General features: G+C 51.5%; 1 protein-coding gene across 2 annotated transcripts in view; it reads left to right on the top strand.

The window, feature by feature from the left end:
• The window catches only part of Slc45a4 (solute carrier family 45 member 4), a 74,679-nt gene that overhangs the window by 41,942 nt on the left and 16,431 nt on the right, over window positions 1-16,306 (top strand). For both annotated transcript variants that reach the window (XM_028886023.2, XM_028886021.2), the window contains exon 2: window positions 309-944. In XM_028886023.2, the coding sequence (XP_028741856.1) occupies window positions 701-944 (244 nt within the window). In that variant the 5' untranslated portion in view covers window positions 309-700. The remainder of the gene's footprint in view (window positions 1-308; window positions 945-16,306) is intronic.

The following is a 16,306-nucleotide window of genomic DNA, read 5'->3' as shown; positions in this document are numbered from 1 at the left end:
TCATGAATCCCTCTGTGGTTCTGTCAGCTGCTCCTCCCAGCTGCCCTCTCCTTTCTGCCCTCTTTTCCTTTTGCTAGAGGGCCAGGAAGGATGCCACCGGTGACTCCAGCAACAGGAAAACCTGACACAGACACAGTGTTAGTGTTGGCTGAAGAGCGAGCACTTTTTTCCCTGTCCACTTCTCTCCTGAGTCCACTTTCTTTGGCTGCCCCAGAATAGTCCTCCTGAGCTCATGTTGAGTGTTGTCCGTGGTGGCAGGTGTGGGCAGAGGCCACCTCTGACTTGAGCTTGTCTCTGCTCTCTTGCAGATCCTCTAGCCGCTCGATGGGGAGTCACAGAAGACCGCCTGTGTGTGTCAGCTCCCTACCTCTCTGTAGCAAGAGAAGTGACTGCAGCGCCTTTACAGTCATGATGATGAAACTGGTATTAACTGAGTGGCCCTTATGGATTTTTAACTCTAACTCACAGTGAGCCAGCAAGCCATATGTTTACAGTCCGACCAAAAACCCTTCTGTGTTGCTGCACGGCTCGTGTGAGAAGTTGAGACGCCTGTTGGTACAGAGTGGAATACAAGAGTTACTTGCCGAGGAATACACTTGCAGCAGAACGAGAAGACGTCTTAATTTATCATTGGAGAGAGATGATAGTATTATTTATATAGGTAGAATAAATATATATATATATATATATTTTGGTGGTAATGAAAATGGCTCCGCAGAATGCCGACTCGGAATCTATGCAAGTACAAGAGCTGCCTGTGCCCCTGCCAGACCCTCAGAAACGCAGAGACACAGAGGCTGAGACCCAAGAGGAGACCATCAGTGAGGGGTCCATAGACAGAATCCCCACACGCCTATGGGTCATGCACGGGGCAGTGATGTTTGGCAGGGAATTCTGTTACGCCATGGAGACAGCACTGGTTACACCCATACTGTTACAGATAGGTAAGTACAGTGCAGCAGGCCTGGCTGCCGCCGAGTGTGACGGTCCTGGGGACCCCTGCCATGGATCCTTGACCTCTGCGAACCAGGTTCAGGGGTGGTTCCCCTGCTCTGGACATGGCATTGCATGTCCTTGTAGCAGGGCACTTGAAAATAACTGGCCTTGGCTATGCTGGGCATACCAGCTGTGGAGGCCACCACTGGCTGTACCGCCACTGCAAACCAGGGATCCTGGTGTCCCTCCCGAGTTTCTTGCCTATGGAATGGGGGTGAGTGCAATCCCACCCCAAAGGTGACTGCAACCCTTCCAGGGTGCCGCTAGAAGGGGTTTCCCCCCAAATTTTGTCATAATCTTTAGTTTTCTCTGTAGACTGGGCAGTTTTAAAAACTTAATTCTTGAGCTCTGAAGCTTCATAAGAGAACTAGACAAAAGGCGAAGCAATCTAGAGGCATCAGTTTTGTTCTAGATTTTCATGTAATTAGGATTAGTATTTTAAAAACCGGTCTGCTTTGGTTGTTTTTAGCAGTACTTCTTGCCACAACATGACCACATCCTTGCATGGTGAGAGCTAACCCTGCTATGCTGGATCAGTCAGCTCAACATGTGGATTTGTCATCCCCTGTGAAATCATCACCACTTCTTCCATCACAGTGGGATGTGGCTCGGGCCTCAGAGCACACAGGTCTGTGTGGAGCAGGCTTTCCTGATACTGGTGGTGCTCACGACCTCATGCACACCTGCTCTGTGGCCCCCGTTAGTAAACCCCTGGGATAGGTCTCATTTTGAGTTCCACTCTGGATCTTGGTGTGCTTTTCTTTGGGAATCAGACCTTAATCTCCTCCATTCTCTTCTGAAGCCAGTTCTCAGAAGGCATAGGAGTTGGCCACACGGCTTATAGCACAGATGATAGATGGACTGGGGACTCTCTTGGAAGGTTAGCAGGGTAGCTTGATCACACATGGTTGTTCTCTTGGTCTATCATTATGCTGCTTGTCATCCTTGGGGGCCTGTCACGTAAAGGCACTGGGGCACATAGGCCATGCTCACCAAAGACAGCGTAGTCCAGTGAGAAGTTGGGAAGTTACATCAGGCTTACTTGGTGTATATTTTGTTCTCTCGAGAGAGAACTGCCTTCTGAGAACTGGCTTCCACCCAGGTCTGGTAGCAGATCTGGAGCCAGCATGGACTTCCATGTTGGCCTGCTGCTTACACTGTAGCAACAGAGATGTGATCCACATTCCCAAGCTGCAGAGACCCAGGATCCACAGCTGCCTGGAATCCTCACACTTCATGGCTTGTACTGTTTCCATGTTACCTTCAACACTTTTCATTTTTTGATTTTGAGTATTTATTGTATGAGGTTTGTTGTCTATTAACATTTTAATTAATTAATTATTTTACCGTACACACCTCCCAAGTAGCTGGGATTATCGGCCTGAACCACCACCAGTCCGTCAATGACTCCATTTTACTAGATCTCTGTGGCTTCTTGGAGAGATCTGCATGACAGGAAAGGCTCCAACCAAGAGCCAGGCCAAGACCCAAGGTTATGAGTTGGGAGTTTGTGAGAAACCAAATCTTGTCAATGCATAGTGACAGAATTTTCCCCAGCTGAGCTTTGCAGTGACCACAGCCTGGTCAAGACCTGGAATGCAGCTGCCGAGAGAGAGAGACCTTGAGCTGTACTCCTGAGCTGAGCATCAGGTCCCTGACCCAGAGAACTGACAAACGCTGTAAGCCGTTCTCCATGTGTGCCTTGTCGCATAGCAGTTGGTAGCTGATGTATGGGCTCTGGGTGTTCTGTTTGAAGCTTTATGGTGACACTATTTCTAAACCCTTATGATTTCGAACATAGTGTTTTCCCCATTACCCATGAAGTCCTCTTTCTAAAAGAGGGTATCAAACTGCTTTACATTTTTTTCAGTTACATTGATTGATTGACTGATTGATTGAGGCTTGTGGGTTTACATTTGCTCAGAGAACAAATTTCAGGAATCAGTGCTCTCCCACCCTGTGGGGCCTGGGAATGAACATGAACTCAGGTCCTCAGGCTTGGCAGCAATTGTCTTTACCTTCTGAGCCATCTCACTGGCCCTCAAAGTGATTTCAAAGGAAAGATGTTTTTATTGACAAATATCCCTTCATAAAAACTGTGCAATTAGTGGTAGGAAGTCTGTCCTTTCTTTTTTTTCCAGTGTTCAGTTTCCCCTAGAAAACTTCCTGGCTGGAAGGCGGCAAGCAGAAGCTAGTGAGCCGCGCGCTAGCTCCGAGTCTGCCCTTCGAAGTCAGTGGACCAGATAGGCTCAGTCCTGCAGTAGCCAATCAAGCGAGCATGTGCAAGGCTGACTTTTGGCGGTTCCCAAAGGCAGTGCCCTGTGTGGTCCTGTGAGTGCACTCCTCTCAGTCAGTAAGTTGTCTCTGTGTTAAAATGTTCCTGTAAAGCTGATCAGTGAGCCCCCGTGTGGGGTGCAGAAAGGCTGTTGACTGTCCCATGGAGAGGAAGTCGGTTCTGCTTGCTTCTTCCCAACTTCTGGCTGTCACCAGCCATGTGGCAGGCTGCCTCCCTAGTCTTGCTGATGTCCCAACTAGTTTTGCAGCCTGCGTTCCTGTGCCTTTTAACCATGGTACAGCTCCTTGTACTGTTAACACAGGACTGGGACCGATGGAGGGACCCTCAAGCCCTGTCTAGCATGGAGAGGCCAGTGTCCTCTGGGGTGTTGCCCGCGGTGTCCTCTGCCCTTGATAATGGTAATGTTTGGTCATTCTGAACCTGACCACATTGGGATTTCGCCCATGCTGGCCCCCAGGGGAGGGTAGGAATAGGGGAGACTCCAGAAGCTTGGATTGAACAGAAAGTGGTGTGGCCAGCCAGTTGCCCTGTGATAAATCAGTGCTTTCCTTTATGATAGCAGCATGGCCCCTTCTGGGTTCTGTTATTTCCATCGTTTGGTCAAGTGGAGTAGGTGGTTTTCTGTGCCTGTAAGGTGGTGGTGTGCGAAGGCACCATGTCCCACAGCCAAAGCTGACTCCTTGGGGAAGCCTTTGCTCTCCCTCATCCAGTGTTTGTGCGTTTACTTCTGTACCAACATCTCTTTTGAAAACAGTCACTGAGTTGACATGTCTGACATGCTTATATGAGCCTGGCACACTGTGAGACCCAAGTGCTACTGCTCCTTCACCTGGGCTCCCACAGAGCCTTGGGCACCTTTGCTTTGCACAGCTGTCAGGAAAGTGAAACCCTGGGGCAGAGCATCTGGAAGTCTCCTCCCCATAGAATGAGTAAGGACAAGGGCTGTTAACGGAGCTCACCGGACTCCAGGGTCTTATTCTCAGGGTCAGTGTCACCATGCTGCACAGCTTGAGACATGACAGGCCAAGAGGCTTCTCCTCAGGAGATCCCAGCCCGTGTCCTCAGTTTCCCACCATGCAGGAATGTTCGGAGGGCTTCATTCTTCTTACTGTTGATACTAGAATCTTTTTTGGGGGAGGTGGGAGAGAGTCAAGATAGGGTTTCTCTGTGTAATAGCCCTGGCTATCCTGGAACTCGCTCTGTAGACCAGGCTGGCCTCAAACTCAGAGATTGGCCTGCCTCTGCCTCCCAAGTGCTGGGATTAAAGGCGTGTGCGGCTGCTGCCCAGCTGACAGTAGAACCTTTCATTTCAAGACAGGCTTTCCTTCTCTACACTAGACTGGCCTACAACTCTCAATCCTCCCCATTAAGCTTCCCAAGTGCTGGGATTACAGCTATGTAGCACCACACCCACTTCTTAGTACAGTTTATTTGTATGTGGAATTAGAGATTGAGCCCAGGGCCTGCTGCATGCTTGGCATGTGCTGTGCTACCGCACCACGGCCTTGGCTCAGTTTTCACTTTTTACTTTTGTTTTTGTTTTTTGAGACCGGGTCTCTCTATGTACCTTTGGCTGTCCTGGAACTTGCTATATAGACCAGACTGGTTTTGAACTCACAGAGTTCTGCCTGCCTCTGCCTCCCAGGTGCTGGGATTAAAAGTGTGTGCCACCAAACCTGGCTAGTCATTTGTTTGTTTTTGTTTTGTTTGCCTGATTGTTTTAAGACAGATCTGAGTCTCCCAGGCTGCCCTTGAACACCCTCTATACCCCAGGCAGATCTTGAGTTGGTGATCTTTCTGCTTCTAACAGGGATTATAGGCCTGGCCAACAGACATGTTGCACCTCTGCCCTTTTCTTGTCCTGGAGCAGAAGATGAGCTTTTCCTACCCAGCCTGAGCTCCCTGAGTGCGACCACCTCCTGTAGTGCGGTCCCCACTGTCAGTAAACCGAACAGGGAAATTCTGTCTCTGGTTCTCAGATTGGGACCAGGAGCCAAGACTTACGTCTGTCCTGGACTTGTGGTAGTCTTCTGCTTCTGCCTTCAAGTGCAGGGATTACAAGTATGTGCCATCATCCCTAGCCTCCTCCCTCTGTGTGATGGGAAGCCAGCTAACTACTAGGCTGCCAGTCCCAAGAGATTGAGCAGAGGCAGGGCCTGAAAGATCTTCAGAGCACACACACACCTGCCCTGCCTGCCTACTATGGCTGGTGGTGTACCCTGCCATTCATAGGTCATATGACTCTGGTGTCTCAAACTCAGGACCAGATGTGAGCATACAGCTGCTTTTGAAAGGCAGAGTTGAAAGCACACTGCTCAGAAGTCTATGGGAAACTTCTAGAGAGCCAGCCTAGCCTTGTTGGGTGTCCTCCTGTGCTGTGTTCCCATGTTACATTCTTCCCTGAGAAGGAGTCCAGTCTCCTGCTACTGTTTATTGTTTCCCTCTTGGCTCAGGAAGTATACTCAGGGGAAAAGGAAAATCAGATAACAGAGAAAAGGGTGCCTTTTGTTGTGGTCTATGGACTTGACTCATGAATGACGGCTGGGCTAGCGTGAGAGTCTACCTGCTCCGCTCTGGTGAAGGTGTCTGTCCAAGAACAGACACCGAAGTCTGCAGTTTATGTATGGGGAAAGCTGGTTTACTGTCTCCCACGTGCAGGAGTAGGGCTGCTCACCACTTTGTGAGTACACTCCATGGAAGCTCCTGGGGAACGGGTGTGTTTCTAGGATTCAGTTGGTGGAAGCTTGAGCCCACCTCCTCTCTGTGGGAAAAGCCTGCCCTTTAATAGTCATCTACACAGAGACACTAGAAGATGAAAACAGCCTCTGTGCCCTTCACTCCCCAACAAGGGGCTGTGTAGGGCATAGCCATGGAGGCTGTGAGCATGAGCAAGATGCCAATATGCCCATCACAGCAGCCTGGCACAGAGTCGTCAGCAGGGTGGTCATTTTCCTGGCTGTGGCCTGAGCCCAGCCCTTCTAAGGACCCCAGCACACTGCCTCCAAAGCTGGCTGCCTTCCTGTGCCTCTGGCTGTCACTTTCACGTTGAAGTGCTCAAACATGGCAAGCCTTTGGTGAGAACTGAGAGGCACATTCCACAGGAGGCATCTGAGTGCTGCGCATCTCTCAACAAGCACATGCCTGCAAACGTGCACTGTGTAGATACTTCAGGTGTCCTGCGACTTCTCACATTTGCTTCAGCTGTGTTCCTGCCTTACAGGGTCTGCACCAGAGCCTTGTCAGAGGTACCCTCCTGCCACTCGGGTGCACCTGACTCCTCTCAAGGAGTTCTTGTTGTGACCCTTGGTATCCAAGAGCATGTGCAGGTAGCACACCTTTGCCTTGTTACCCCTTGAACACACTCAGGGCTGTGGATGTAGCCCAGTGTCAGTATACATGTATAGTGTGCTTGAGTGCGGAGTTCAGCGTCAGAACCCTTACCACCACCACCACCACCACCACCACCACCACCACCACCACCCCACTCCCCAAAAAAAGGCACCAGCTGGGTAGAAGGATCATTTGAGCTATGAATTTTAACCATCCTAGCAAATAGACTCATCCCGCCATCTCACCCGATCTTGAAAGGTAATACTAGGGGTAGACGCCAGGACCTAGAGTGTGTTGGGTAAGGACTTTACCACCTTGTACCATATGTTGTCCGCCATCCCCCACTTCCCCCCAGCTCAACAGAAGTTCATCTCAGAGAAAAAGCAGAGTCCTGGAGCTTTTACTCTTGAAATAGTCTCCTTGGCAGGAAGAACTGAGGGCACCCTGTCCCACTTACAAGGGTAGCTAGCTACCTGGTGTGGCTGTCACAGCAGCATGTGCTGACTGGCACAGGTGGGCCGGAATGGGTGCTGCAGGAGTGAGGACACTTGGCCACAGGTGCAGTAGTCACTTCCCCAGGCTCCCTGGCCAGCACACCTCAGCCAGCGGCCTGGGATCCCTTGCGTGTTTGCAGCACCGTATCACCACCCCGGGAACCCTAAGGAAAGCAGCACATACATTTGGAGGCTCCTTACGTGTTGTCTCTTGGCCCTTCCCCCAGAGAGTGCTGTGTGCCCCGTGGTGAGGCTGCAGCAGTGTGGGCTCAAGGTGGTACTGAGGAGGCAAGTGACCAGTGAGGGGTGACCCTTGAGGGCTTTCTGCTCAGTGATGTAAGCTGGGTGCAAAAGGACACACACTGCATAGACAGAAGGCAGAGTAGTGGGCGCTAGGGAGAGGGAGGAGAGTGTTTAATGGGGGCGCTTTGGAGAGTGCTGATTGGTTAAAGTGGAACTTTCATGTGTGTGCGTGCGCATGGTATGCATGTGGAGAATGGGGTAAGTAACTCCAGAACTGTGGTCCCGGTGACTGGGAAGCAGCCTGTGCTCGGGACTGTGTTTGGGAGGGAAGTCTGGATTTCCTTGCTTTTCAGATCATTGTGTTTAACAAACAATGAAATAGTCACTGCAGTCATTTTTCCCAAGGAATTCCATACGCTGTTATTCTTTTGTCAGACTCTTACTCAGTGCCTGCCTGGTGGTGCTGGGCAGTGTGCCTGGCATGGAAGTGGCATGGCAGCCCAAAGCCTGGGCCTTGCCTGGGCACCTGGACATGTCACCTGAACTGCTACTTTGCAGAGAAGAAAAGCTGTAAGTGACCGTGGCTGCACAGTCAGGTTGAGGCAGAGGCTGTGGGGTTGCCCTGGATCCCCTCTGGCTGGAGTCTTCCCTCTTGTCTCCCAAAGACAGAATTGGGAACATTAGGGATTTGCTGATGGCGAGAAGGTGGGGGTGCCCTTGCTAAGTGCAAGAGGAGAGCCCGTGAGTAGGGCTGTTTCTCTGAGCATCACTCTGAGTGCTGAGTGATGGGAAGTGAAGGTGAAGGCTGCACCATGTGACCACGCCAATTCGTGTGACAGTAGTGCTTGAGGACACTACCATTCAGTCTGCGTGCCGCGGGAGGGATTTGCTCCAGACGCCTGGACTGGTGTGGGTATGAGGCTGGTGCTGATGCAGGGATGGTTTGAGGGTCCCTGTGTGTTTCAGAACAGGATGACAGGACATGGAGCATACATACTGGGTTAATGAAGGCAAAAAGCTACCAGTTCCTGCAGGAAATGGTCATTAAAACTTTATGGTGAAAGCCAAAAATAAGGTAAATTTTAACAAAATACCACAAATATGTGTTGAAAAGATAGATGAAGATACCGGCAACCCAGAGATCCCGAAAAGGCCCAGAGGTGCTCTGGGTGCCAGGCATTAGTACAGTACAGGTAGGGGGTGTGACTGTTGGGAAGGCCATGCCCATGGCATGAGAGAAGTGGGCTTTCTGAGAGATAGGGTCCAGGGTGGCCTCAGACTGTGGCAGTGGATGACTTTGAATTCCTGACCCTCAGGCCTTCACCTCCCTAGTGCTGCCACCACTCCCTGCCTCCTGGGAAATCTTAAAAACCAATGCTGTCTTCACTCTTAAAAGCAGTCAGGATAAGCCAGGCGGTGGTGGCGCACGCCTTTAATCGCAGCACTCAGGAGGCAGAGCCAGGCGGATCTCTGTGAGTTCGAGGCCAGCCTGGGCTACCAAGTGAGCTCCAGGAAAGGCGCAAAGCTACGCAGAGAAACCCTGTCTCAAAAAACCAAAAAAAAAGCAGTCAGGATAGAAGGTGCCCACTGCACCACCTGCCTGGCTTATGCAAGACCCTGGATTCCACCCCTAACGTAGAAGAAAAGGCAACTCTTTAAATGGAAGCTACACAGAATGTGTACACATGTAGCTTGTTTAAACAGTTACAAATAGGACTTGTCTTTGGTGTAAAATGGGTTGTCTACTCCCCCTTTTTATTTTTTATTTTACTTTGTAGTGCTGTAGAGGAGAACCAGGGCTTTGCACATGCTAGGCAAGCATCCTGCCACTGAGCCACGTCCCCAGTGAAATGAGGACCTGGATGGGTGTTACAGTTTGTATCTCGTGGGCGCATCACAGTAAAGGACTGTCCATCGCCCTCCGTGTCTGCAGGTTTCATTGCAGACAGATCACAAAAGGAGAAGCCGAGAGGAAACTGACGGCAGGGGATGGACAAGTAGGACTTTCCCCGACACCTGGCCAAGCCAAGTTGGGTGCAAAAGAGGAACCTGGGCCTGGGTCTCATACCTGAGACTGCAGGCGTGCTGGCGGGGGCAAATGCAGGCGACTCGAGGAACAGTCATCGTCTGTACTTTAAAGACTCTCTTGCTGTCCACACAGCTGTAGTTTGGGTTTTCCTCTGAAGGTATGACTAAGGCGAATGCTGTGGATAGGAGTTAATTTTTTCTGACCCAGCAGCAGTTGGGAGTTGCACTGCCTCTTCTTCTTGTAGGACCCTGAGCCCGGTAATACTTCTCCATTATGTGCCCAGCTTGGCTGGCCTCCCTGCCAGCAGCTTAGTTAGGCCTTCCTCATATGGCCTGGCAGCTCCTAGGGAACCATTTTGGGTTCATTGTCCTTTACTGTCCCTTTTGTCCAGAACATGGTGCACCCTGACTTCCTTACTTGTGTCCTTGTGACAGCTGAGCCTGGTCAGCGGTGATACCAGCACAGCGTTCTGGGTCAGAAGTGTACTTCAGTAACAGGAATTATGACTAGTGAACAGGGCTGTGTGCACCTCGTCCTGAATGCAGAAGTCCCGGGAGCAGTGATGTTTGTCATCACCCGTTCCACAGTGCAACGAGGCCAAAGCCTCTCAGCACTTGACTGACAAGGCCCAGTGTGGCTTCTGCGTGTCAGGCATCTGTATCCCTGGGCGAGGGTGTTTGACCTGCATGGGAAATGAGGCAGTGACAAGCTTAGCATCGAAGAGTCTGTTTCACTTTGCGAGCTTTTTTTTTTTTTTGAGACGGAGTTTCTCTGTGTAGCCCTGGCTGTTCTGGAACTCACCTGTAGACCAGGCTGGCCTTGAACTAACAGGTCCACCTGCCTCTGCCTCCCAAGTGCTGGTATTAAAGGCGTGTGCCACCACCGCCCAGCTGCAGATACTCAATTTGAGAGCATCTCCAGGCGTGCCCGATGCACCTGATGCTCAAGAAGGGCAAACGAGAGGGACATGGTTACCCGGTGAGGGTTGGTCATGCCAGCATGGGAAGCTTGAGTCCTACCTCAGTTTGCCTGTGCTGAGGTAGTGGTGCTGCTCACCTGCTTGGAGGCATCCTTCCAACCAGCTCATCTTCAACAGGGCCACCAGGCCGGGCGGAGGCTTCCCAGTGAGTGACTCAGGGTATGCTTCATTTGTTCTATGGCCTTGTGATCACCTGGCATTTGACCCTGGGGGACTTGATGGCTCCTTAGACACAAGTGTTTCTGAGCCCCATAAGTCAGCTTGCCTACCCTTCTGGTGCCACACATCTCCCCACCAGAAGTCTTTGAGGCTCTCCTGGCACCTGAGCCTTGCCCGCCTGACTGGCCTGCAGGTTTCCATGACTCCTCCCCTCCAACATTCCTTCTCTCCGGGCATGGCTTCTCCTGCCCTTTGCCTCACTCTCCTGGGCCTGCCTGTCAAGTCTCTCCTCTCTGGGCACTTTCAGCTGTACACGTGGAGAAGGAAAGGCTGTCCTTTCGGAGGGCAGAAAAGGGTATCTGGGAATGGAGGCAAAGGCTAGGCGACTTTGCTCAGACCTAGGTGAAAGGAAGTGTTGCCCTAGCGTTTCCTTTGCCTTCCTGACAGTCCTCACAAGCTGCCAGCTTCAGAGGATGCCACTGAGTCCAGGATGTGCCCTGCACCACACTACCCGTGTAGAGTGCTGCACAAATAGATGTCCCTCACCGAGTGGGCGGCCTAGTAACACTCACACACCAGCAGAACCAGACTGTGTTCTAAAAGGTACCAGAGGACCTGCCTCCCCTCCCCCACTGCCACCTGTGCTTCCTTCTTGGGGTCAGCTGCCTGCCACCTGCACTTCCTGCCTCAGGTCCCGGGCACTAGCATACCTTTAAAGACTTTGAGACTCTTCCCTCTCTGGAAGCTTGTCTTGAGCAACTCACTTCCACTGTCTACCTTTTCCTTGGACTCAGACCAGCTCAGTGCTACCCCGTGGTCCTCAGTGCTACTACCCCTGACATCTGGTAAGGCATTCTTCCTGCTCCTAGGTGGACTCCTGTCTGGAGCTGCTTTCTCTCTGCTGTCCCAGTGCCAGGCTTGGCAGTGTGCGCCTGCTGGGTGGAGTGGCTCATGCTGGTGATGGGTGTGCGTAGGGGGCAGTTCTCTGTGCCACTCGTGTCCCTAGATCCTCAGAGGTGCATACCTTGTCCCATCTTCCAAACAGAGTGGAGGGGGAGGCAGCGGGAGCACCTCGTTGGGTGTCAGCACTACTACCAAAGCCAAGGAGACCTCTCCAGCACCCATTTTCAGGTCCCCAGCATGGAAAAGGCTTGTTCATGCCCGGTGCTGTTGTCGGGCATATTGAGTTTTATCTGGGGAGATGTCACCATGTGTATGACATTCTTCCATGCGTCGCTGTCCTGTCAGCTTTTTCCAGGAAGTGGAGAAGATGTATTGAATTACCTGGGCGTATGTGAGACTGGATTTCATAGGAAGGTTATCCATTGTTACCCACATAGGGCTCTCTGATGTCCCCTGGTACAGCATTCTTAGCACTCTGCTGAGGCTGAAGTGGGAGGAGAGCACCAGACAGGCCCTGTCCACAGCCCCTGGGCCCTACCCACCAGGGCCTTTTCCTACAGGTGCTCAGGACCCCTTTCTTTTAGGAGCCAGGTGCACTGGGGTTTCCAGCCTTCATACAGCCGTGAGGGTGGTGGTGCAAAGACCCCTTAGCTCATATTGGTTTTGAAACCACCTGGCCTTGGTGTGGACCCTGGAAGGTGATTGGTTTCCTCCATGCATCTCACTCCACATGGAAGAGCGCTCTGCACTTGGCAGTGGCCTTGGTGATGGGTATGTGTCCATTAAGTGACTTGAGCTTCAGAGCTTTCCTAGCCTGCATCCTGGTCTGAATCTGTGACCTGGGGACCGGACCCGTGCATTGTCTTCAGACAGCTGTGTCTGTGGTACAGTGTTGGCATTCCTGGGCATCTGTTCACCCAGAGCAAGTGGACTCCCTGAGCCCCTGCTTTCTTTCTCTTTGGAGAGGGACTTAGAGGAGGAGGTCTCTTAAGACAGGATCTCATGTGGCCCAGGCTAGCTTTGAACTGGCTGTGTAGCCAAGGATGGCCAAGAACTCCTGATTCTCTTAACTCACCTTCTAAGAACTAGGACGATAGGCATATGCCTTCTTCTCCGAACACTTTCTTACAGCTGTGTAACTGAGCTGTGAATCACTCTGTGGGCTGTGGGTAGCGGAAACATCGAGGTGACATGTTCAGTGGCAGTCCTGTGAAACAGCTCAGAAAAACCACCTGAGTAGCTTCTGGTTTGACTCTTTCCTTGTCTTCCCACTGATGACTTTAGAATGGTCCCGGAAGCTCTGTGGCCCTGCCTTTAGCTGGAGATGTGCATCCCCCCCAGTGTCTGCCTGCCCTCCTTCCCTGCCCAGGGAGGCCCCAGGGTCTCAGCACACCTTGCTCTGGTTCTGGCATGGTAGCAGGTGACCATGACCTGGCCTATGGAAAGTAGCCCATTCTCCCCACGCTGTAGCCTTAGCAAGGCTGCCCTGAGGTGGGTTCACAGTGAGCTTGCTGTTTGAGATTCCTGAGGTCACTCAAGGATGCTGAAGTTTTCCCACGAAGAACTTCTTCTCACCAGCAAATGTTATCATGGGGTTTTGTCCAGGAGTACAAACCTATCTGGCCTGGCAGGCTTGTCCATTGAGAGAAAGAATGAGTTCCTATTCCCATCCTGGACCTTTTGTTTTGTTAAATATTTATAGGCCACTTTCCCAGCCTCCCTCCCCCACAAAACACCAGTTTATCAAAAATGTCCTTGTGAATAGAAACCTCTGCATGTGACCCAAGCGTTGCAGTGGGCTGTCCCATGTACACATAGTGACACAGTGAGTATTTCCTGTGAACAGGGAACCTTCCGGGTCCCACCATTGTTGTTCAACCTTTGCCTGGAAAAAACCAAAAATTATTTACTAGGAACGGGCGTTGTGTTTGTTTAGGGCTTTGCTGGGAATCGCCTGGCTGAGGCATCCCAGGGATGTGGTGCTGGCAGCGGAGTGTTGGGGGTGGCAGCACCCCTTGCTCATCCTGGGCAGCCCTGGAGATGGGGTGGGAGGTGTTGTCTTGCCTGTGCAATGGAACCGTGTCATCTGGATAGAGCCAGTGCTGGGTGGGGAGTGGGGAGCTCTAACTATGACTTGGTAGACCTCATACAGGTAGCTGAGACAGGGTGTTTAGTTTCCTTGGGGCCAGGGTCTGGAGTCTGAAATAGACTTCTGGGTAGATTGACACAACAACAACAACAAAACCCAAACAGCTGTAATGCCACCACTGGTGCTGTCTGTGTCCCTGTGCCTGTGTCCTTGGTGGCCCCCTCTTTGGTTTGCATAGCTCTCGTGTCTACAGCCAATGTTGCCACCCCTCCGCCTTCCACAGCTGAGCACGTGACTGCCTAGCCATGTTTCCTACTCCGCAGGACTCTGGGTTCCTCCAGCACACAGTGCAGTACCTGGTTTGTCACCAGACTCACTAGCCAGCAGTCACCACCCGGTGGCTGTTACCATCATGTGGAGGTCTCACTGAGGTCCATGCCTCTTCTAGGAAGGAGCTTGGGGTGGGGTGCTGGTATGGTCATTCTCCTGTCACAGGTGCCGCAGAACACGACAGTGTCAGCTGAGTGGCCAGCCATGACATTCCTAATGGACACAGCAGAAGCTGGTAGGACTAGAGGTCAAAACGTGGAACTTAACATCGTAGTCAACATTCCCACCTCAGCAGGGCTGGGGTGGTTGACTGAGAACAGAGAATACAGACCCAACAGTACTGAGAGGCACGGCCATTCAACTTGTTCAAGGGTGGCCTAGTTGATTTTTGTGTCAGTTTGACACAGGCTAGAGTCGCCTGGGAAGAGGAACCTCGATTGAGAAAATGCCTCCATCAGGCTGACCTGTAGCCTGCTTCATAATTGACATGACCCAGGCATTGTGGGTAGTGTCACCCCTTTGTAGGTGCTCCTAAGTCCTATAAAAAAGCAGGCTGAGCAAGCCAGTAAGCAGCGTTCCTCCGTGGCTTCTGCATCGGTTTGTAACTCCAGTTCTGCCTTGAGTCCCTGCCGTGACTTCCCTCAGTGATGGACTGTGACCTGAAAATTGTAAGATGAAATAAGTCCTTTCCTCCTCAAGTTACTTTTGATCATGATAGTAACCAGAATAATAGAAGACACAGGTCTAGAGTTGAGATGGACAGCCCCTGGAGCCGGTGAATGAGCAGTCCCAGATCCTAGCAGATAGACTACCTATGTATGCATAAGACTTTACTGATGGACACTGAAGCTTGAATTTCATAACCTTTTTTTTTTTAAGTTAATTTATTTTTACGTGTATGGGTATTTTGTCTGCAAATATGTCTTTGTACCACATGTATTGTGGGTGCTCATGGAGGCCAGAAGGTGTCAGATCCCCTGGGACTGGAGTTACAGATGGTTATAACTGTCACAGGTTCCAGGTCCTCTGGAAGAGCATCCGGTGCTCTTAACCACTGCACCATCCCTCCAGCCCCTTCATAAGTTTTGTTTTTTTTTTTTTTAATGTCAGTAAGTATTACAGCCATCTTTTGTAAGGTGTATGCGGAAGGCCACATGATCTTGGGCAGCAGAGTTTGCTCACCCATTCTGGAGCCATATCTGTTGGCCTGTGATGGCTACAGCTGTCAGTTCCTGCAGAGGTAGTGACAGTTGGTCCAAGGTCTCCTTGGGATGCTTCTGTCCCTGTTCCCGGGCAGCCTCCTGCTAGCCATGCCCACCTGGAGGAGTCAGTACTTTCACCGACTCTCATTTGCTGCACTGGTAAGTGTTCGTGCATGACTTCACTCAGTAGCCAGCTCTTGGCTGCTTCGAAGACCACTTTGGGTGCAGCAGGCCTGTTCTACCCGATGTGTGCTCATCCTGTGGCCCACAGATGGATGCATCACAGGATAGCTATGAATGTAGCCCAGAATATTATAGTTGGCAGTGTCATATCGGGGTGTCAGCAAGTTAGACACCTTGCTCTAGAGCCTGCACTGTGTCCATCCATCTTCTGTGAGAGCTTCTCTTGTTTTCCTCTAGTCTGTAGAGTGCTGTAGCAGACTGCTCATTGGCAGTCTACTGTAGAGATGGGAAGCACACTATTCTCCCATCTGTGTGCGCAGATGAAGACCTGTGCCTGTCTTTCCCACTGTCTGGGGTACTTCCTGCCCCTTTGCTAGATGCTGCAGACTGTGTGTCTGTCAGTCATCTGTGACTCCTGTCTACCTACCAAGGTGACTTTGCTGAGGTCTGTGTTCCTAAGGGCTGATGCCCGGGCCTGCTGATGTGGTATGGTGGGGCCACAGACTCCGTTGATGTTGGTACTGTCACTTCACTGGGAGAGTTTTGGCCAGTGAGAGCACCTGGGTTAAAGGTCTTTGCTAAGACACAGGCTGGCTACAGGTGGTTGGCCTGTACAGCAGCACAGTATCGGTTCTAAAGAGGGACTGTGGGGTGGAGAGAGGGCCTGGCCCGTATGGGCCTTGTCACACAGCTTGATGGATTCAGCAAGCCTCTGTATGTCCTGTCTGGCTGTTGACTGGAAAAGGGACAAGGGGACTTGTTGGTCTCAATGCTTCCAGGGAGTCATAGCCTGACTGGGACAAACCCAGGGCCCCTGGGTCTGTGTAGCATGGAACTCTGTATTCAGGGTAGGTAGGCACTGTGGGCAGCAGAAGGTGGTGGTAACTCCTGAGTGGATAGCCCTCCCCCATTCCCCAGGTGTTGGCACAGTGACAGCAAGATGGTTGTTCCAGGCAGGAGGAGAGGGCAAGCCTGCTGAGGAGCTGCCACGACCCGTGAAGAAGTCCCATGCACACAAGAGTGAGCTGGGCTCCTTATTTACTTAGTTGGTGGCATGACCAATGGGAGGCTTG

Source organism: Peromyscus leucopus, chromosome 20 (genome assembly GCF_004664715.2).
Source record: "Peromyscus leucopus breed LL Stock chromosome 20, UCI_PerLeu_2.1, whole genome shotgun sequence".
Classification (NCBI taxonomy): domain Eukaryota; kingdom Metazoa; phylum Chordata; class Mammalia; order Rodentia; family Cricetidae; genus Peromyscus; species Peromyscus leucopus.
The sequence above is the reverse complement of the archived record's forward strand: the minus strand, read 5'-3'. Positions and strand labels throughout refer to the sequence as shown.